General features: G+C 31.7%; 1 protein-coding gene and 1 long non-coding RNA gene across 2 annotated transcripts in view; one reads left to right on the forward strand and one right to left on the reverse strand.

Annotated features, from left to right (window-relative positions):
• The first annotated feature begins 1,969 nt into the window (after positions 1–1,969).
• The window catches only part of LOC143062645 (uncharacterized), a 74,051-nt gene continuing 51,443 nt past the window's right edge, over positions 1,970–24,577 (forward strand). Inside the window, exons 1-2 of the mRNA XM_076234330.1 lie at positions 1,970–2,085; positions 20,896–20,991. Coding sequence (XP_076090445.1) covers positions 2,058–2,085; positions 20,896–20,991 — 124 coding nt within the window. The 5' untranslated portion in view covers positions 1,970–2,057. The remainder of the gene's footprint in view (positions 2,086–20,895; positions 20,992–24,577) is intronic.
• Positions 8,364–16,367, reverse strand: LOC143062065 (uncharacterized). Its single transcript, XR_012974522.1, has 4 exons — positions 16,259–16,367; positions 10,182–10,327; positions 9,291–9,530; positions 8,364–8,587 (listed from the first exon to the last, which is right to left on the reverse strand). It is a non-coding gene; the product is annotated as an uncharacterized LOC143062065 (long non-coding RNA).

The following is a 24,577-nucleotide window of genomic DNA, read 5'->3' on the forward strand; positions in this document are numbered from 1 at the left end:
ATTTTCCCTTTTCAATCAGTTTATTTCGATGTACTTTCTGAACTTTTTCTCTCTTATTCATTACATTGAAAACATTTGATTGGCTGCTGGAAAAAAAGTGGCTGCTATCTTGAGTGGCCGATAAAAGTGGCTGCCAGCTTGAGTCTAGTTATTTTAGATGTAAAATAAGATAAAGACGCCTTCTGGTAGTTTTTGTCGTTAAGTTGATGTTGTATTGACAATTATCTAAGTCAACTCTTGTGCATATGTTTCGACTTTGAATACTTTTTTTTAACTCAATTAAAAGAATAAAAGATATATAGCCGAAAGATATATTCAAACTCATGAGTCAAATACAAAATGACAATGTTATGACTAAAAAACAACAACAAACAAACAGCAGTATACAAAGCAGAACAAAGAAAACTAAACAAGAACTCCATAAAAATATTGAGATAATCTCAGGTGCTCTGGAAGGGCAAGCAAATGTGACAACATGCATATCTGTTAGAACACACATTTATATATAAGGATCAAAATAGGGTTAATTCGTTTTTCGCTTGCTATGGTAGCTCTTTGAAAATTTTGTTGCAAGTGAAATCAGAATTAAGTCTTTTTATATGAGGAAATGGGTTGGGGTTGGGATGTGTGGACGGACACTGACTGACATAAGGGAGACCCGCTGCAGTCATGCTTCAGTGATTCCCTATATAATCAACCATTTAGGGTCCCCTGGATCCGCCTGTTATATACAGAGTCTTTAAAATTCTTTCAATAGGCTTACTGACAACGATGTAACTAACTGTAGAAATATAAATAGTGTCAAAATAACATGTTCATACTGTATCAATAACAATGCTCACTATGCAAATTTCCATTCATAATCCATATTAAGCATCAGCGATCAAATACTGCTTCCTGAGGATACGATAGCAGCTGGTGTAGATTAACCTCGACATGATATTGACAATATTATTGCTTAGGGGAATAATAAAAATGACATAAAAGGCAAAATATAATAAAACATACAATTTATTTATATCTTTTGAATTCTTCAAGGCAAACAACGACTTATGAATGAAAATGTTACGAATTCCTTTGCCAGACTTCTTTACAAAATTTTATTAATATTTTATAGATAGACCCATTTTGATGATTATTTGCAAAATAATATCCAGAACTATTCATTCATAGATAGAGTTAATCTTTTTTTGTTGCTAGAAAAATATAAAAGTCACGGTTGTAAAGCCATATATCATAACAAAGTCATTTGTTACCCTTTTATTTTCTGTATGTTTGTTACACTTATCATCATAAAGTACAAAAACGGCAAACATTTTCAAAGCATGTGCTACAATGAAAATCCGATTTTTCTTCTGTTTGACATTCGATGAAAATCCCTTTTATATTAAACACGGTCGGTGAATATTAACTTACAGTGACCAGTATATATAGACTCCATTAATGTGGATGTTAATTTTTATTTACACAAAAGACAAACAACAAACTAATCGCAAAAGTGGATCCATTTTCCAAGATTAAAAATATTTGGATTATAATTTTAAAGTATTTGCAAAGCAGTGGTTTATGTATACATATTTCGTGCAAACAAACTTACATTCGCAATGTCATATCGTAGTGATTAAGTGCCATTTATAATAACATCGGAAACCATTTGAAATAACCGATTATCTTTGTAATTAATAAGCGAGTTTTTGTGCCAAAAATGTTGATTGTATTAATTAGAATACCAATGGTGACATTATAGATGTATGTGACAGGAAAATACACTCAACTGCTTGTACCTACAACTGTACTGGGGATGTCATTTAATGGAAACATGAATTTTCTACGTTAAATCTTGTTTTGTGTCTAATTAAGCGAAGATGTATCAGTATTTTTAACTGTTTTGTTCTATTTTGTGATATTGTAACTCATTTTTTACAAAGCCCACATGCATGGCTTATAAGACAGTTTTCGTTATCATCTCGCGAAAAGTTAGATATACTCAAAGACGTGTTTATTGTTTGGATTAATAGCATTAACTTTTATTCAGAATTTATTGGATTAATATCAACATGGGTTCATCACAAGGAAAATTAACAGGTATGCAACGAAAATCTTTCATTAGAACCGAGACTGCTATATATAACACTGTGTTATAGTAGTCTCAGATAAGAATAAGGCTAGTAAAGAAATAATAATAAGTTATTAATATCGACTAAAGATTATGACTAAACGTCATAGACAAAACAACCAACCAACACACATTCTCCTAAAATATTTTTGGCCTTTGGCTGTTGTCTGCTCTTTGGTCGGGCTGTTGTCTCTTTGACATATTCCCCATTTTCATTCTTAATTTAACTAGACACAGTACATGATGATGCAAATAGAAAAATGTCATAAGGTTTATAACCAAGCGCTTTGATGAATCCCTGAACATTCAAATGAATGTTTAACACGTTGTAGATAAAAAATAGAACAGATTTTGAATTTGTATCAATCAATGTTCACAGCAGTGTTTTACATGAAAATGTTATTGAAAATTTTCGATGATAAAAATAAGTGAAAAGTGTATGTCAGACCTATTTTCTTTTTTCTATATCATACTTGATTTCCGTAGTGTAATGAACATAAACCAGGCCGCACTAGTATTCCTTTTGTCAATAAGTGGCCTTCTAACGGCTGCTGTGTGGTTTTGTTTTTTGCTCATCGCTGAAGACCGAACGGTACCTTTTCATTGCCCATTTCTACCTTATTTGGTCTCTGGTGTAGAGTTGTCTCATTGGCAAAGATATCAAATTGTCTTATCTTTATATAAACAGAGAAACAAAATCTTATCTTTATATAAACAGAAAAAATAAGTAAAATACTAAGATAATTATTATTTAAATTTCGTAGTTTTCCATAATAATGATGCGTTAAAATTCAGTTGAGGTAACACAATAAATTGCTTGGACAGAAATCTGAACTATCTTACAGTAGCGTACAAACTCATATATATATATTGAACTGATCAGATGTTGTTTCTATTTTCTAAATTCAAGGTCATACGTCATATGCACCCTCGAACTTATACTTTTAACATGACACAAATTTGTTTATGTGCAATTGTCATGACATTAACTTTTTTGAGTCCATTCTTTTTTTCTTTTTTTTTTCTTTTTTTTTTCTTTTTCTTGAAAGGAGTAGGTCCGGTAAGGACCGATTTTGGCCTCAAATTTCAGGTTCATCTGACGAAAGATTTTGACCACTTTTTAAACACTTAAGTATCTATTTCATTTGATTCAATTAGTTTATGCGACATATTTTAACTGATTTAGTCATTAAAAACGATCCGAATCAAGCTTAAATATGAAAATCTACCAAATATGCCGAAAAATGTCACTTTTCAGATGGATTTTGTCAAACATGAAAGTGGCCGCATCCGTGTTCATCCTCAACCTTTATATATGTTATGTGTTATCATCAAACACAACTAGCATTTCAATATTAAGGATGAACACGAATGCGGCCACTTTCGTTTTACAAGGAAACCGTCTAAAATTTAACTGAAATGCTAGAATTATGAAGATTTCAGTAATTTAGCATGACTTAATGGTGCTACTTCCCGATATATGTACATTGTATTGTCAAAAACAGCCCATATTTATGTAGCAGAAGCATTCTTCTGTCCAATAAATTACTAAAAGTTTACACTTTATCAATTTTGTAAAACTGCTATATTTTGGGGCCAAAAACGGGTCTTACTGGACCTACTCCTTTGTACCAACTATGTCACTTTTATGTTTTCATGTATGAGAGGAGAGATTTTGTTTTAATGATTTCCAATTCCAGATCGCTTCTTGTTATCTCTCCTTAGACATATTTAGTTTTATTTCATGAATAGATTGGATATTGCTGCGAAAAAAAACTTGTGAACATTCAGTACCTTTTATACATGAAATGGAGGAACCAAACTCGAACACAACGCGATGATTGCGAGTTTGTATAAATTACACAGAAAATTACTAATAAAATTATCAGAAATATAATAAAAACAAAAATGTCCTTAACCACAAACAACTTGAACTTGAACTCTTTAATTAAAAAGATTCCGTCAATAACAAGCTGTTCCGTCATTTACACCATGCAATTAAGGATGGAAACGGGGACGCTGTCTTTGTCTATTAAATTAAATGATACAGAGGACGAGACAGGAAATTGAACTAAAAAAGATACTGAACACCAAGGAAAATTCCCAACGTAAGTTTCTATAACAAATGTCAAAATTATGGTGGATTCAATAATGATATTCCATAATATATATGTCTTTTTTCTACTTTTCGGAACGGTTATTTTTTTTTATTGAATCATGTGCCGTAATACAAAACTATATTATCACAAAACTACCTTTAAGATGACAAATTTATCTTCTATAACCTCAAGTCATCAACTGTATTTGGCAAAACTTTTGGAAATTTGGGTCCTCAGTGTTTTGAGTGCTTTACTTTGCATTTTGCGCCTTTTTTATTCTAGTGTCATTGGTGAAACTTTTGTAGACGAAACGCGCATCTGGCGTACACAATTTTAATCCTGGTATCTATGATGAGTTCATTTGATTTACCTTTCGAATTGCTAACAATGTCATGGCTTTACCTTAAAGTTGGTTGGTGGATAGAAATTAAATCTTCTATTATTAAAATAAAGGTCTATTTTACAGAACTTTTGCTTTTGGAAAAAGGACCCATTATTACGAATCAAGGTCACGTGTTTACTTGAAATATTTGTATTGCAGTCTACAGCCATCATGTTGCTATGCATGTGCATTCAAACGTAATGTATAAAAATAACAATTAAGTTTGTTGAACACAAAGTTGTATAATAGATAACATCTTAAATATGTAAGACTTAGGGCAACGAATAAATCGTTCTGATACACCATAGATTATAAAGGACATAATCTATCAAAATAAGTCAGAAATTTCCGTAAATCGACGTAGTTAAAATATATATGAGTGATCTTCATTCAACTCTTAAAGAGTGCTGCTTCTAAAAAAGTAGTTTACTTTCATCCCTTTGAACTTCACTGAGAGTAGCAAATATTTAATGACTTTATTGAGATATTAACGTACAGATGTTTGCATATTATGATGTTTTATTGGCATTTTTATGATCAATTATAAATTATATCCTTTTTGATATGAATAGAATTGATCACTATGCATCCGGGTATTTTGACTACTGCACTTTTACTTGTTTAATAGCTTGGTAAAAACTTCATGTTATCCAACGTAGTTGAATAAAGGCAACAGTAGTATATCGGTATTCAAAAGTTAAAAATCGATTGAGATAAATCAAATCCGGGTTACAAACCAAAACCGAGGGAAACACAACAACTGTAAGAGGTAAACAAATGAACACTTTTCGAAGTTTATTCATCATGACTTTGTAAGTTAGTCTTCGGTTTATTTGTTTGAATAGTCCCTTTGTTACTTCCGCGTCTCTTTGAAATTCTTTATTGTCTTATTTGTTCATCCCCTGAAAAAGACATACACTGTATAATTTTAATAACAAATAAGATGTGAAAACTATAATTGAGATTTGTATGGTTAATCGAATTTTTCGAAAAAAAAACTTAGGGAGGTTTTACCCAAGGAATAGATTACCTGTATTTGGCAAAACATTTTGGAATTTTTGGTCCTTAGTACTATTTTTACTTTATTTGGCCTTTTTACCTTTTTGATTCGAGTGTCACTTGTGAGTCTTTTGTAGACGAAATGCGCGTCTGGTGTACACAATTCTAATCCTGGTATCTATTAGGAGTTCATCTAATTTATCTGTCCACTTGCTAACGATGGAATGGCTAATGTTCGATACCTTTTAGCAGTTATTCTAGGGTTAAGAACAAAACCATTTCAGTTCTGTGAAGGCATCTATATACAAGAAAGACTGATATACATTATTACTCTCAGGTTAAACACTTTTCAAAAGTTTCGGAATTCATCGTAGTTGTCTGTCGTAAATGTCTGTTTGGTCACTTCATAAGCTCAACTCTAAAAAAAAACAAATGTTTCTGACGAGGTTCCTTATTTGGTCTTGGGACGTGCGCAAACTAATCTAGAAAGGGTAACAGTAATGATTAAAGTACTTAACTATCCAATCTCCGGCGCAGAGATCACATATCCGTTCCGTTCAATACTTTGTAACACTACACTCATATTAAGTGCAGTATTGCGGAGCATGTATGGAACGGATATGAACTCTGCGCCGGAGATTGTTAACTATCCTCAGTTCCTTGAAACATATATAAAGATGACGAGGTCTGCGTTGTAAAAGAGGTAAACTATCACGGATATATTATAAATGCCAACAACAAGAGAAGCAATCAACAGGTTGGAATAAGTTTGGTATTGCTTGTCTGTAATCCAGTTGGATTGTCTGTATTCAAACTCTCAGTTGGGGACAGACAGTTCATTTATCTGGGTGAACCAACACATCTAGAACCGATAATTTTATAATCTCTACCTCTTTTCTAAAATATCTTATAACTTACGTCATTTAAAAGTGACATTCACATACATATTCCTTTATGAGAAATGTTTACGACTTGTGTAATAAATAACGGAATTTGATTTCTTACATACTTTGAATGACAAAATTTGCTTATTCATTTTGAACTATAAAAATGCAACATAAAATATATCAATAAATAAATGTTTTTGTAATAGGTACAAATTTATTCGAAGTTAACATTTTGAAAGAAGTGATTGCCTTTTTTTTTCATTTTTAGGAACACCTTTCTCTTTGATTGTACCTGTAATTTAAAGATTCACTGGGGTAAAGCTGATGACCGTAACTGCATTCACGGTCATCCCAAGATGTCGGATGAAAAATTAGGTCAGTTTCTGTATTGTCTGTTAAAGTGTTTCTATATCATTTTCTTTACAAATCATACCTTGAAACGATGTAAATTTATAAAAGAATCACTCGAAAATCACTAATTACTTCCGAGAAATGTGCATGAAACGGGAAATTCGAATTGAAAAAATCGTTAAGATGACCGTAAATCATAATCAAAATATTTTCAAGATGACCGTAACATAAAACAAGGATGACCGTGATTGGTAAAAAGATGACCGTAACTTGTAAATGATGACCGTAATTTGTAAAGACTGACTGTAATTTATATAAGACGACCGTAACTTTTATAGGATGACCATCAATTCTAAGAAGTATTGTATTCAAAGATTTTTTGTTGAGTTTGTCGATCTCAATAGGGGCTCGGTTAGCGGATATAAATATGTTTCATAAATTTCTTTTTTTAAACTATAATATAATTGGCCATATTTAGGATTTATAACAATGATAGTAAATTGCATATTTCTCGTAAACAATGAAATACTTATTGATATCGACGTTAAAATTTTAACACAAATTTACAGCGATACGACGAAAATTTGAAGAAACATGAATGTGTCCCTAGTACACGGATGCCTCATCTACACTATCATTTTCTATGTTTAGTGGACTATGAAAATGGGATAAAACTGTAATTTGGCATTAAAATTAAAAAGATCATTCCATAGGGAAAATGTGTACTAAGTTTCAATTTTATTTAACTTGAAGCTGGACAAACGGACAAACAAACAGACGAACGGACGAACGTACGCACAGACCAGAAAAACATAATGCCAATAAATGGAGCATTAAAAACATTAATAATACATACGAATATTTGGTAATCGAGCCCATGTGTATGGGTCCAGAGGAAGCAGATTAAAATCTTTTAGTCTTGATATATGCAGGCGGAAACACTTTTGAAATAGAACAAAAGAATCGAAGCTCTGTGTTTATCGAGAAAGCGATAAAAGTTAACTGTAATGTTTGATATAGTAACAAAATTTTAAAAAGTTAATAGAAACAAATAAAACGACAATTTTCTTATTTTAAAAACACCATTTGCATAAGTTTTCAATGTATCTATTACATAGTAATGCAAAACAATAAGATATCAAGTCGACGACATGGTTCTTATCGGGGCCTTTTATAGCTGACTATGCGGTATGGGCTTAGCTCATTGTTGAAGGCCTTACGGTTACCTAAAGTTGTTAATGTTTGTGTCATTTTGGTCTTTTCTGGATAGCTGTCTCATTGGCAATAATACCACATCTTCTTTTTTATATATAGTATCTATAAGTTGGATGTAGAAAATGCATAACCTCCGATTTTTTTTTATCACAGACGGAGAACATATCAATCTTTTAGTTCAGAAATTTTCGTGTCTGCCCTTCCATTATGTGAATCAAGAAAAAATTCCCCAAAACAGGTAACGATTGTATCGAAAAGAGAAAAATCGAGTGCACCTTTTTATGTAAGGGCATGTTTGGGGTGTATATTTTGTCTTTAAGGTTCATCATAAGAAACTTTTGAAAAAATAAAAAAAAAATATTTAAAAATATTTCTGCTCAACAATTTATGACTTATTACATATCAATGTGTTCGTCATGGTCATTACTATCATATTGTCACATTGATTTAAATATAAAATGTCAAACAAAAGTAATATAATACCAAATGTAAGTCCTTTTGTAGAAAAAATGCCCTGTATATCTTCTGTCTTCTAAAACTATGAAAAATAAACAAAAACATTCTTTGTAACTATATCTATGTGCTACCAAGGTTATTTAATGCATTAATTGCTTGATTTCAATTAAATTCTAATGTTAGTGTTTGGTTTTTATTTGAAAAAATATATGAAATCTTCCATCTTGGAACTACTTTTGGGAAAAGTATGGAAAGCATGTTTTTAAAAATCATTTAATGGTAAAATGTTATATAATATAAATGAAGTTAGAAAGTTAACTTGGTCGGTGCTTAAATTGAACGGTATTTTACAAAAGAAATGAACTACATCATTGGATAAAGGAAATATCTTGTTTTTTTGGGTAAAATCAGAAAATATAATTTTTAATGCTTATTACCTCACTTTTTACATATTAAATTTAAGTATGTATACCAACAGTTAGCAAAACATTATGAACTATGTGCATTTGTTCCATGCAAAAGGCCATACATTGAACATAGTTTGTTTGAATCAATAGTTTTTTGTTTCTTGATTATATTGTTCTCTCTGGCAATCATACCACCAATGTCATATACATTTTATATTTGAAATATTGCTTGTTTCTTTGTTTGGATTATTTTTTTGATTATCTAGATCAAGCTCAGACATTGATATTTTTGTAGTATTGTTGTAGAATTAAATTATTTGTGAGAAAAACATCCCCATGAAGCTATTGGTGCATATTAAATTATCATATTGTACTTACATCTATAAATCAATCAATTTCAAAGAGGAATTTGTAAAATCCTCTAACAAATGATCAATTTCATAAGGTTCATCACAGTCTTCATATAGAACTTCATATACAGCATCTTTGTCTCCATCATTATTCTGGATTACATAAATTACCCTGCCTTTATACCACTTTCTGTTGCTGTTTTCCTCCACCCATTCATGCAATATTTCTCTCCCTACAAATTTTGGTCCAGAACATTTGCGTTTTGATCTGAAAATAAAAGAAAAATTAATTATTTTTAATCTTCACTAACAATTTTAATAACAATTTTTATCATATAAGTACATGGGATGATGGCATTTTTTGTTAATATAATAAATCAACATTTATATGTGTTAACACTGATAAGGGACAACTTTAATTTGTGTATACGTAGGCCATAACTATCCTTTTAATCACCTGAGGTATATGAAAATTGTCCTTAAATTTATTGAAACTTTATTGTATAGTTATAAGTAAGATATTTTCATCCAAAACACTTGTTTTTCTACTTGATGCTAATCCTTTTTTTCTGAAAACTAATCTACTAAATTACACATAGCACCAGGTTTGTAGTAAAAATAGCAACATGATGGGTGCCACATGTGGAACAGGATCTGCTTACCCTGCAAGACGATCAGAGTTCAAACCCAGTTTTTGGTGGGGTTGGTTTTGCTTGTCTTTAGTTTTCTATGTTGTGTTTTGTGAGAAGTTGTCTTTATAACTTATTTTTTTTGCCATGCTGCTGTCTGTTTATTTTGAAATTATGATTTGAAAACTCTTTCGCATTATTCCAATGTCTTTTGCAACCATACAAAATGTACTGTTACTTTTGATTTTTAGTAAACATTTAAATAATGTTATATTTTATAATAATTATACCTTTTAACAATTTTACTGGTAGTTGTTACCACTGGTTCATCTATCTCTGTGTCACTTTCAACGGTCAAGGATTTTCTCTGTCTTGTCTTCACTTTACCAGATGTCTGTTGACTTGAAGCGCTCCCTAAATATGGTACCTCAGTGTACTGAAATAATAAAGGAAAATGTAAAAACTAATTACTGATTGGTTGTTGATTTTTTATTTCTAATGTTCTAATAGTCGATCATAATATTTTAACATACTTTAATTTGTACAGTACACAATAGGAAATTTTACATTGCCTATATTTTAATTGTGTTGTGCAAAATATCTGAACAAAATGTATGGTACCATCATAATTTTAATATATTAAGTGGACAAAGCCACAATTATTTCAAGCCAAATAATTCAGTTTTATTCACATTATACAATAAAAAAATTTGCATAGTTGTTCTAGTATTAATTACTCCTTGCTTTATACTATTTTCTGCATTGTGTGAAAACTCTGAATGCCTATATTGCATGCATCAATAAAGAGATAAAAAAATCAGCCTTATTTTAACACTATTGTTGTTCCCCTGTCTACATATACATCAGTTCCAAATACATTACAGTATTTGACTAAATGGATTTCAACAGTTAAATAGTCAATGCTTTGGTAATGCTATATTTTCTTACCATTTTTTTTTACTAAAAATTTGTATATATACTTTTACTTAAAATTAATATATGGATATAGGAACATGTGGTATGAGTGCCAATGAGACAACTCCCCATCCAACTCTCCATATATATATTTATAAACAAACTAAGTACAAAACTCTCTAAGGTAAACTTCACCTTAAAAAGATTTAGCTATTATATATGTTACTTTTGATTATATCAATATTCACATATATAAGTACAATATAGGATTTTTTGGGGGGACATGACTGTACATGTGGAAAATTATTCCTACACGTTAAAAAGAAAGCAAAATAACCGTGTCAAACACTTCCTTACCCATATGCCAGGTTCTCTTATTCCAGGATATTTATTGTAGCGTGGTGAAACTAACTCTGGAAGTAAAGCATTATGGTAGAATGCTGTTAATTTAGGTATCATCTTGGTTTGCCAAAGTACTGTGTCCTTATATATTTTTCTTTCTATATGTATATCATACGGATTTAATGTTCGCACCACAAAATCTATCCATGGTAAATTGCATACATTCAACAAACCCTGGCATTGAAAGTAATAGTTATGGTTTGTTTTCAGTTTTAAGTTGTTTGATATATTTTCTAGGCAAAAGTTTTTTACTGACATTGAAGCTTGTGTCAAATTAATATTCTTGTCATGAACTAGATTTTTAATTTCAATTAGTCCTTTAGCATTGTTTTCAGTGACTACACCGTCTGGACTTCCTCCTAAAAATTTATGATGTTTGTCAATGACAAGTCCTGATTGTTCAACCTTGGTGTGTATATTTTGTTTCTGTTTAATATTGACATACTCAGTAATGGTAACTTTTTCCTCTTTTAATCCAATTCTTGTAGTTTTGTTGCCTTTGAATGTACTGTACAGGAGTTGTTTAATCAATGGTGCTATTTTAATTTTTGAATTTCTTTTTACAACTGAGCCAAAATTTGATGCTGTAATGCGTTTTTTTCTTTCATCTTTCCAAATTTCAGAACATAGTTGAGACGTAGTGTTTTTTTCAATTTTGATGATTTCAGTTTCAGGAATATCTATGTTTTTATTCAAATAGTTAACTTTTAATTTTCCTAATTCTTCAGACGCAATATCTGTTTCGACCTGCAAAGATTCTTTTCCATAATGTTGTTTTGCTTTCTTGGTATTTGATTCTTTTATTGATGACATCTTTCTTTTCCATCGGTTTTGTTTAATTGTGCACTTGTCTTTGGTGGTATTGTTATTGTTAATGCATTGTTTGCGCTGTTCATATAGTTTTTCAAAATATGCACCAGGTGTTGATTCGGTAGCTTGCTCCCACACATTTGGAGACCAAGTTGGCCCTTTGTTAAATCTTAAAGCAGTGGCATAGCATCTTGTATGCCATGATCCTCTATTGCAGTGGTTAAGTATCTTTCCGCCATCAAATTTTGTTCTCATATGCATCCAACACTCCGCCAAATTAGTTGTAAAGTTACCTAATAAAGACCTAGCCTTACGTGCAACATTGTTCAGGAGGAAAGCAAGATCCTGTCTCATTCCAGATTGTAAATCAGAATTGGAAAGCATGTAGGAGCCTCTTGACTGCTCTTGAGCCTGTAAGGATGTACCTTGAGTCCACATTTCCGATTGTTGGAGAAAAATGTCATCATCACCATTATCATCATCATTATCATTATCAACTGCATCTGTTTGTGCTCCATTACTGTGGTTTTTATCTAAAGTCTGTTTTACCTTGCAAAAATCTTCATTGCATCTAGTGTGATCACCATAGATGTGTGATGTTGTATTTCTAATATCGTGTTCTAAATTTTTGATGGCTAGTGTTTTATTTTTTTCGGAGGACCTTCTTCTTATGGAACACCGGACAGCACTAACAATTCTTATTCTTGTCCTTTTGCACAACTTGCCTTTACCTTTATAACTTGGATTTTCATTTACTCAATTTTCTAAATTACCCCTAAGACACTTTGTAATATGATTAGCACACTCCATCTTTTGAACAAATTTTCCCCAAACAGGTACACGTTCCATAATTTGTGCATGAATGGATGAGTCGCCATCTGCAATAAAATGCATATAACGGACTCCAAAATCGTTAGCCTTCAAAAAACCTTCCACAATTATGTCAGACTCCATAGATTGACTTGATTCAGTCCAGTTTCGAAGCATTCATGGTCTTTAGGTGTTATTCCTAGGGAGTTACATCTATTGCAAATGTAGCAGTATTTATTTCGGATACCTATGTGCAAGATTTTTTTAGTTTCTGCACCAATTACAACGGCAACGCCTCCAAGAGCATTATATGAGTGCTTGTGCGACCTTTTGCTCCATCCACCATCACAAATAACTGTTATGGATGGAATATCTAGAAGGAAATGTTTATTTATTAAAGTCATGATAGTATGATACTAAACCCCTAACAGGAGGGATTGTGCCTGATATTCATATGATGAAAACATAATCTTTCAATCAGTTTAATTGAGGTCTGGAGCTGGCATGTCAGTTAACTGCTAGTAGTATGTTGTTATTTATGTATAATTGTTGTTTTATTTGTTTATTTTTTTTACATCTTCTAATATCGGACTCGGACTTCTTTTGAACTGAATTTTAATGTGCGTATTGTTATAATAGAGGTACATGTATTGGGGGAGGGTTGCGATCCCATAAAAATGTTTAACCTCGCCGCAATTTTGGCGTGTCACAAGTCAGGAGCATCTGGCCTTTGTTAATCTTGTTTGATCTTTATTTCAGTTTCTTGTGTATAATTCTGAGTTTAGTATGCTTGTTTTTCCACATTTTTCGGCCCGTAATTTCTTCATGAATTGGACAATTACGCCCAAACTCAATCCCAACATTCCCTTTGTGATATAGAATTTCTTGGTCAAATTGTAATACTGTAATTGTCCAGGAATATGCAAGAAATATATGCCACTGGGTGTTCAATAAGTTACAGAAATATATGCCACTGGATGTTCAATAAGTTATAATTAGTTTTCTGTGGTTGATTTAATCTGTTTGATGGTTCCAAACTGTTTTAATACTTATTTACCATTTTTGTATAAAGTATGTATCTGACAAAAGGGTGGTTGCTTGTGTCATCAAATCATATATGTGTATTATCAGCTCTTGATAAAACAGGATGAATGACCATGAGTGTTATTTTATACATCTGAAATCGGATTAATCCAATATAAAATCAGAATGGACGTTACAAATGTGAATCTTGTGCGATATGTTGATACTACACTGAGTCCTATGGTCTCTGCACCCTGAATAACCAATGTAACAAGTTTTTAGGGGCCATATTAATTGCGGAGCCTTATTCCAGTTAAATAAAATCACAATCTTTGTGCTAAACAACTGGCCAATCACCAAAGTTTCTTAAATTTCTGCTTGTAAAAATCATCTGTACAGGCCAACATAATAATAAATGTTGCTAAATATTTAATGAAATTGACATTCAGTTCTGTAGATTCTAAATTTATCGTGAAGACTTTTAAATCATTAAAAAATATTATGTAGAGCCCAATACATTGCAATAACAAATACTTGTCAATGTTCATTTGGGCCCCTATAATACAGGTGCTAATGGGCCTTTTGCTTTTGGTGATTTTTTACATTCTGGAAGGTTAGTTCTCTGTATGAAGATATATTTTCTTTATAAAAATTTATTATTCATTACATCGTCATTGTCCACCAACCTTATTAAGTGGCAGAAAGTGGAAGTTTCATAACTAGGGACCCTTTAACTGCCTTAGAGGGGGCCAACTCTGGTCATGCTTCATTGATTCCCTAAATAATCAACTATTTTTTTTCAGCAAAAGTGGGTGTCTCCTCCCCCTTTAGAAAAAATATAAATCTTTCTCTTACAACATAAATTTTATAGTTGCTATTGAACATTATTCAAACAATAATAAATCGATCAATCATGTAAGGGATACTGTTATGAAATACAGGACTGTTCCGCTCTATAATTATTATATTGGGGTTGTAAACCTATGAAAATCAATGGACATTTAATGTCTAAAATTAAGAAGTGCAACTACACCCATTAAATAATTATCCTACATTTTGTATATTTTACAAATGTAACTATTACACTTTTTGGTTTAGTTTTTTTTAAATTTTATTTTATAATGATTGTCATTTTTCAATAATTATAGTAATTTTGGGGCCCTTTATAGCTTGTTGTTCGGTGTGAGCCAAGGCTCCGTGTTGAAGGCCGTACATTGACCTATAATGGTTTACTTTTTTTAAATTGTTATTTGGATGGAGAGTTGTCTCATTGGCACTCACACCACATATTCCTATATCTGTGAATAACTGTATTAAAATTATGCACACCTTCATGATATCTATTCTTTTCTATTGCTATCTTTTTTTCCAAGTCTATGGCTGATGCCATTTCTTCTTCTACCATCACTTTCCACCACTGATTTATTTCTTTTTCGATAACACTGAATGTATTCTGTGCCATAGTTGGGGAATCCATGCTTGCCAATTGTTCATTTAGATGAGCTAAACCGTTCCCGCTTACTATTGAACCCCACACAGCTCTGACATTGATGTCATAGTGACGTGTTCCACCGTTTAACAATTTGGGGCTAGTCTCAAAATGAAATTTTTTTCCACATCCCGTACATTTGGCAGCGAGAATTACAGCTAGTCCAAAATGAGCTACCTGAGATTCCAAAATTATTGGCACTGCACCTGAAATAGCCTTTTCTCTTGCTTTATCACAAAGAATAGCATGACATGTTATCTCGGAAACATGTTTTTGCAAACACTGTAAGTTGATTATTCTGTATCCTGTTGCAGCTATATTGTTAATTTCAACACTTCTGAGTACTCAATCGACAGACCTGTACACCTGGAATTTCTCCTTTATAGTTGGCTTTAATAGTTTCATAATCATTCTGTTGTTAGCGATTGCTCTACGCTTCTTTATAATTCTAACTCCAGCCCCCTCTTTCAAAGTACACTTGAACACATGTTTTACATTGCCTGAACCTACTCGTATTCTTTGTCGTTTTGCTCTGTGTTTACCAGGAGCTAAACCAAATATTCGGGACTCTTTCTTTATTCTTGCCATTGTGTAAACCACAATAAATAAATTGAAAATAACTATCTACAATGTAACCTATTGTAATGGCAACCAGATGCTCTCCATAGAAAGTGGAACTTAAAATATATATAAAAGAACACACACTTTTTTTAAATTATATTTTTATTAATCTTTCATGTAAAATAGATAACTGTATATGCTGTAATATAAAACAAAATTCATTTATAACAATAAATATTGTATGACCTCGTCTTACATGATCAATAGATCAACGGACATAACATGGGCTTCATGGGAGATCGAATGAATGGTTTTGTAATCAGTCCATGCATTTCAACAAAAAACATAGTATCTTACCACAATTCAATCTGTTTTTCAAATATTAATAACTGTTTTACTAAATTTCATTAGGTTTCACTTTGTGAAGATCTGTGATCAGTCTGTCAACAACTTCCGGTAAAATCAGGATATCAGTACGCCTAAATATTCCCTACAAAAATACGGATAATTTATAGAATTTATGATCGTTTCCAACCAACAAACATATCACTGTGAATTTTTGTATGATTAATTAAATAATATTTTGTTCATCATAAAAAATCCATCATTATAATTGTGCGTAGGAATATTGAACTTTAAATAGAAAGTAGAGACGAAGACAAATCAAAACAAACTGCTACACATGTTTATAATTTAGGTTTTACATGGTAATTGAAATTGTGATTGTGCATTGAATACGGCTAACATGTTCCGTTTGTTGAAAAAAAATCAATGTTACCTAAAAATAATCCTACTTATGAAAGGTTAATAATATTGATAAAGTAACTTTTGCACTACGCTGAAAAAAATGGCCACCTCCATGATTTCTCACATGTTGGTACGCAAATTGACATTTTAATTCATTTATCCCAATCTAAGGACATTTTCAAGTCTTGTATCCCATAGATGTAAACCCAAGGTATTGTAAATTTATTTAATATATATTTGAAACCCTCGTATATAGGCGTCCCATTTTTTTCCCAGAGCTGTGTATGAAAAAATCTAGCGTTGATTTCTTTATTTGATAACTTTTAATCAATAACGTCTTATGCTTTTGCCATTGGATTATTATACAAAATGGGATGAATATTTATAGGAAACAACTAGAAATCAATGTTTGGATATGATATAATATAATTTTGAGGGCATTGAAAAGTTGGCCATTTTTTATTCTTCAACAATTCTGTTTGTTATGATGAACCTTAAAACGTACAAAGCAAGAGTATTTTATATATGTAGCATCTCGCTTCAGATTCTATCATTATTATATATCAAAGCTACAGGTTGACTTTATAACGTAAAAAAATGACAGTACGAAAAGATGAAATATATGGGTCAATTGAGATACCTATCTAATGAATCACAAAAACAGAGAAGGTGTGTTCGAATAGCTATTTTTTCTAAAAGTACTTGACGACAGTCTTTTAATTTGGATGATGAAAATGTGTGTGTGATAAATAGGGTTTATAATCTTCAACCACTGAAAATGTTTAGTCTGCCCTTCCACGAAATATTTAATTAGAATTTTTTTAAAAGCTTAAGAATTTTCAAAAATTCCATCTGACATCCAAACAGACAATATTTTTAAGTTGAATCAATGCAGACAAGATCATTAACTAATCCTCATTAGCTAGTAGATACATTTGTATTTTAAAATATAACTGACATATAACGATCAATCGTAATGGTGCTATGTGGATAAATTTATCAGTTTTCAAGAGCAAAATTGGCAGAGCGTCATCCCTACAATGGCTTCCATTTCTACGACTGTGAGCATGAACTGGCGTAATGGGGAGATAATTTTGAAGAAGTAGAATCCTGACTATATGAATAACATTTCTGTATATATACAAATTGACAACGTTCCGCCTTGTGATACGCTTTTCGTACAATACTATTTTAAGGATCTACTTTGCTGGAGCTCACCTTCACTAGTTTATTCGAATGATATTTTCAAAATATTTCTGTTATTTTATTTGCACGACAAAATGAAAGACGACATAATATCAATGGGTGTACATGCAATTTTTTGGCATTTTTAAAAATGTGTATTTATTATATGTCATTAAAAGGAATCCCAGAAACAAAAAAAAATCTTTTGTCGAGCAGTTGAAGGCTGTGCACCGCATGTCTTTTGGCAAATTCATTTTAAAAATTGAACCCTCTACTGTAAAAAAGATACATATGGTAATCTTTGCATTTGTAGCACGTCTTATTTTCTTCTTCCTATAGGATAAAACTTTCATATCATTATGTGTATACCAACACGATTAATCATTTGATACAAACAGATAGTTATATAAATACGGATATTTCTTAGAATTGAGGGTCATCCTTTAAAAGTTACGGTCATCATTTACAAATTACGGTCATCTTAAAAGCAGTTACGGTCAGCCTTGTTATGAATCGCTGATTCTGTTACGGTCATCTCGATTGTGATTTACGGTCATCTTGGCGATTTTTTCAAATCGAATTTCCCGTTTCATGCACATTTCTCAGAAGTAATAAGGGATTTCCGAGTGATTCTTTTATAAATTTACATCGTTTCAATGTATGATCTGTAAAGAAAATGATATAGAAACACTTTAACAGACAATACAGAAACTGACCTAATTTTTCATCCGACATCTTGGGATGACCGTGAATGCAGTTACGGTCATCAGCTTTACCCCAGTGAAGATTGTAAACTTTAATATGAAATTATTTCCTTTTATTAAGTTTCTAAATGGAACTTGCAATTTCAAGAATGTTTTCAAATATGAATGATGATAATACAGTAATACCATACCTGCTTTAAATAACAAAAAATAATAGAACATCTTTACATAAAGTCAGTTTTACAGCATAAAACACGTTACAATAAATATATTGAAATACAGACTAAAGCAACAATTTAAATCTTTAAGTCTCTCCGAAAAACTGTAGAGATCTTAAAAACAAAAAATAATAAAACTATTTAAAAATTCTTCTCACAGTTGAAATGCTTGCTTTTAAAAAAAATATGATATCTCCATTTCCCTTTCTCTCATTTACAACAGTAATGTCATGATATAACGAAAACCATAATTTCTACCCAAGTTTAAATTACAGTCAGTCTTTGTTTTTTGCATTTAGTGTATCCACTAGATTCAAATATGTCAACGTTTCATACATACATTTTGTCAATGGTTTTTTTCTATAAAGAATTTTCTTGTACAGTACATATGAATAAGGAAACATTGGATAAATCCAATACAGTGGGGGTAAATATCAAAAATCAAACAAGTAGAAAATGTTGAACAAAAAACTTTGTCCTTTTATATTAGGTGTGTAAATTCCGTGTTTATCTCTGCTCACCCTGTGTAGATTTGTGAATTCACTGTTTTGAATTACATACTAGTACGAAGGGCTTTACCTAGATTAAGTAAAAGTAGACGAGAGTACATGAATACCATCACAAGATAAATTGTTACTTCAAAAGCATACATATCTTATCTTTGTCAAAACATTGACACAATATATTGATTCATTTAAAAACGAAATCACAGATAGTAGTTTGGTTTAAAAATTTTAATCAAAATAAAACATTGAATCTATGAAAGAATAAAAAACGCGAAGCAAAAGCAACAACTTACAACCTACAGTAAAACCAGACGATCCAAGCATTAAAATATATCAAAGATTTTTTAGCACTAAACGTTCTAGACAAACCTTTTCGGCTTTGTTGGTCCTCAATGATCATCAACTTCGTACTTTATTTGGACTATTTCTGGGTAATTGAGTCTTGTTGATGGGCTCGTTTAGCGACCGTGACTGGCGCTAAAGCCCTTGTACAGTTGAATGGATGAGTCTTCTGTAGACAAAACACGCGACTGTTGAACGCATTTTTGAGCCTGGTATCTAAATTGGTTTTTTTTTTAACAGAAAATTTAAAATGTGCTTGGATTAAACTATATTATCCGAAAACATATAAAAGGTTCATCTGTAAATCTATGAATATCACAACCTAGATTTCAATATTAACTTATGTGAAATTATTGTGGCTTTGTATTCAACCAGGTCACCATTTGTTAGGAACACCTTGAAGGGGATTGATATAAAATTAAAACATATTTCGATCTTTCTGTCGAATTTTGATGCGCCAAAGTTCTTTTTATCTCATTTATATTTTGATGTTATATTTGTTATTCTCATCGGATTTTGTCTAATGCTTAGTTGCTGTATGTGTTACATTTTAATATTGTGTCGTTGTTCTCCTCTTATATTTAATGCGTTTCCCTCAGTTTTAGTTTGTTACCCCGATTTTGTTTTTTTTGTCCATAGATTTACGAGTTTTGAACAGCGGTATACTACTGTTGCCTTTATTTATAACTTTTCTTGGTCCGTTTTTTAAAGACCAGAATTGCGAGAATCCTGTTTCTTTTAAATCAGTTAGTGTTAGTTTCGCTGCTGTTGTATAGCTTTTGATTAAGACTGTGTTAGTTCTTGGTCAACTATGGTGTTTTCAAGTGTTTTTTTAACATGGCGTTTAAATCTTTGGTGATTTGTTTTTTCATGTATCATGATATCAAATGTGTTAAAGGATTCTTTCCCAGCATTTGCTCAACATAACTGACTATGACTATAAGAATTAGAAATATTAAGTCGAAGAGATGCTTGATCCATTTAAACTTTTTATATTGTGCCTGCTTTGTTAAACACCGTAATGAATAGAAAGATATTGTCTGAATAAATATATGTCTAGATGAAATGAAAACATACACACTCGAGATGTAAGAAAGAAGAACATTTACTATTACAAGAAGGTCTTTTAACCGGAAAATCCTTACATTTTTTGTTTCGTTTCTTTTGACACCAATACCTGATCCGACATGATCTGATTCTATTTGACCTTAATATGTAGGATATAAAGCAGTGAAACTATTACATATATCTTTTGACTGTAACAATTTTTTCTTTTCTTTTTGTAAATGTAGACAGTGGTATTCAATTTAGTTCAGATTATCCGGACTTTGCTATCATCAACATCAAGATATCAAGTCCAGGACTTCTATGGTTACAAAAGACTCAAGGTAGGTAGTTTATTTTAAAGAATTACGAGTGAATTCATTCCTGAGACGGTGTTTTGGCACGGAAATGACGTCCTCGTATGTTTTTGTACTGCAATTTAAAAAAACATTTGTTTTGTTCAATAAATCATTTCAATTGATACACAGCAAAATAGGTATAGTTGATTCCAATCGGAGTTCAAAGAGATTAACGACCCCTTTAGTAAAATTCTCTGAAACTGACATTATCAAGATGCTTGATTTCTTGATTGACAACATATTTGTTACGTCCAGAGGACGTGTTTTTCAACAGTCTATCGGCATTCCAATGGGAACGAATTGTGTCCCTCTTCTTGCTGACTTGCTTCTTTATTATTATGAGGCTGACTTCATACAGGAACTTCATAGGAAGAAAGATAAGAAGTTAGCAATATCCTTTAACTCTACTTTCCGCTATATAAATGATGTTCTTTCACTAAATAATTCAAAATTTGGTAACTACGTCGAATGCATCTATCCCATTGAACTAGAGATAAAGGATACAACAGATACAGTTAAGTCGGCCTCATATCTTGACTTACATCTAGAAATTGACAATGAGGGTCGATTGAAAACAAAACTTTACGACAAAAGAGATTATTTCAGCTTTCCAATTGTGAACTTTCCATTTCTAAGTAGCAACATTCAAGCAGCACCTGCATACGGTGTACATATCTCAATGGTGAAGTTGAAATCTTCGTAAATTTTACGGACGCCATCACGAATTGGTTAGTTATGGAATAACCGTTTCTCAAATGATATCGGATATGTTCCTTACGTCGTAACTACAATCCCTTTCCCTTTCATAAATGTGACTTACCGAATTAAACTATTTACCGGATTTGGTATCTCATAAGCAACACGACAGGTGCCACATGTAGAGCAGGATCTACTTACCCTTCCGGGGCACCTGAGATCAACCCTAGTTCTTAGTTGGGTTCGTGTTGTTTATTTTTTAGTTTTCTATGTTGTGTTATGTGTACTATTGTTTGTCTGTTTGTCTGTTTGTTCTTTTCATTTTAAGCCATGGTGTTGTCAGTTTATTTTCGATTTATGAGTTTGACTGCCCCTCTTGTATCTTTCGTCCCTCTTTTATTACAGAGGAAAATAGTAAAATCAGGAACAGTCTTTATTATCTGGCATATTGCATATATATTCCTATATCGATTATATTTAGCTATGACAATTGCATAGTATGTTGGCACTATACAAGTTCTTCATTTAGACAACATCAATATAGTAAAAACCCAATGGGGGTTTAGGTTCACACTTGTAAAAAATAAGAAATTATATTTTGAATGCATTACCATTGGTATAACATCAATATACTATTTACCATAAACAGGGCATGTAGATGAAACATCAGTCTGCCAATTGTTAATTTTTCGAAATTATAAAAGACCATCACGATTGGATGACAGAATTGTACATACCAACCTTGTAATCTCCATCTTTGATCCACAAGCTCACTATGCCTGATATCTGAGTAAATAGCAATGTATTTATGAATTTGAATTATAACTTTGAGGTTTGACTCGACAGGAAATCGAGTACATGACCATCTGCACGTATTAATATGATAATTATGATAACAAGACACAGAATATATTAAATGCATAAGTCAAAAGAACACCTACAATATAATGGCAAACGAATATAGACTAAACAACGTATTAAATAAATAACTGAACCTGAGTAACATGAACCCGATGAAAACCCCGAGGTTATCCCAGGTACTCATGAAGGGCTAACTAAATCTTGCTCAACATTTTGAACACATAAATTTGCTCATGGCAAGAAATTGTTATTTTGTCCATTCCCGAACTATGTTTTACCTAAAGGGTAATGAATAATAATAATATTTTGTGCACGTGACATCTCTTACGATATAAGCCCTTTATATCCAAATTCTCACAATTTATTTGAAATTTGAATACTTTTATAAATATTTCTTTATGAACGGAGAAATAATGAAATAAAGTGTACATTTTCTATATGACATTTCGCTGGGATATAATTTACAAAATGTACCTTTAATTATTTGAATACAGAAGGTATAAAAATGACTAAATTCTGTCAGAAATACATGTTAATGATTGTCAAAATATCAAAAATAAGTATGTTTTAAATTGCAGTTTTATGGGAACATACTAACGTTTGAAGACGGAATTACATTTATTGCATTATTTGACTATGTTTATCACTAATCGGACCTTCGATAGGTAACCGAGCCAATATGCAATAACTAAATATACATACTAGTACTGATAGTTTGTTCTCAAGATACTGAGAAAAATTCGTGTTCCAAAATAGATTTGATATAATTGAGACTGATGATTTTTGCAACTACGGTAAAAGTAACCGGTTTATGTTACTTAGTTATAGTTGAGAATATTACTATAAGGGCATAAGAACAATACTCTACGATAACTGAGATGGCTTCAGATTCCAAATTTTCATTTCCATTTTTGATACGATATAGTAGAGCTGACATCCCGTACAATCCTTTCCGTGAATGAAAGCAAGGTTGTTGCTTTCAAGTAAGCTTTGAAATCAAGTGGTAAGGTGCGGTCGTCCGTTCAAACTTTTTGCCGAGACCATCAGGAGTTCGTTGACCGTCATTAGATATTTTTCACAGATGACGAAGGAAATGTTCTTATTGTTGCATCCATAACTGTACATCTTCTTTTTCTCCTATGTAATAAACCGCAAGTAGACATCACCGAGATTCTTCTTACATAATCAATACGACGGGTATCACACGTGGAACATGATCTGCTTACCCTCTCAGGACACCTGTAATCAGCATTGGTTCAGTATTAGGTGGGGTTCGTGTTGCTCAGTCTTTAGTTTTCAAGGTTTTGTTTTCTGGTGTTTGTCTTTTGGCCATGTTTCGTTTTCTTGCTAGACGTTGTCAGCTAATTTGAACACCTTTTTGGGATCTTACCTTAACTGTATATCGATATTGTAAATTTTTTAATTGTGTTTTTGTACTATCAATGCTAATTTTGTTGTTGATAAATTCAAAATAACCCATGAATAGGAATGTGCATCAAACATTGGATTTTTTCTATATAAGTTATTTCACAATTAAAAGATCAACCGTTAAATTCGGTTTCAACGTTAACAGTTTTTAGTATGTTTAATATAATTAGTACAAATAGTAAAATGAATAAACACATTTTACATAAAAAAAAAAGTGTCGTCTGTAGTATTATATGCCAGGGAATTTTTTTTTAACGTTGCCCAATGATTTCTTAATTTCAGGTTTAACTATTTCAGTACGGCTGGACTAATTATGAAGATTATGCAATAGCTTTACTCGTTCATTTTAAAAACAATATGTTTAGTGGGAGGAAACTCGGTTTTATTTGATAAATTATGATATATTGTTGACAAAATGATAAATGATCACCTAGGTTTAAAAAAAAGTAAAAAGCATAAACACATGTGGTCAAGAGAACTTCGATTATATAATTCGTCTAAATATCAGTCCAACAATGTTCGATCTGTAAATTTGCGGAGGCAAATTAGCATACGTAAACACAACAGCACTGAGCAATCGTTGGTG

Source organism: Mytilus galloprovincialis, chromosome 2 (genome assembly GCF_965363235.1).
Source record: "Mytilus galloprovincialis chromosome 2, xbMytGall1.hap1.1, whole genome shotgun sequence".
NCBI classification, from domain to species: Eukaryota; Metazoa; Mollusca; class Bivalvia; order Mytilida; family Mytilidae; genus Mytilus; species Mytilus galloprovincialis.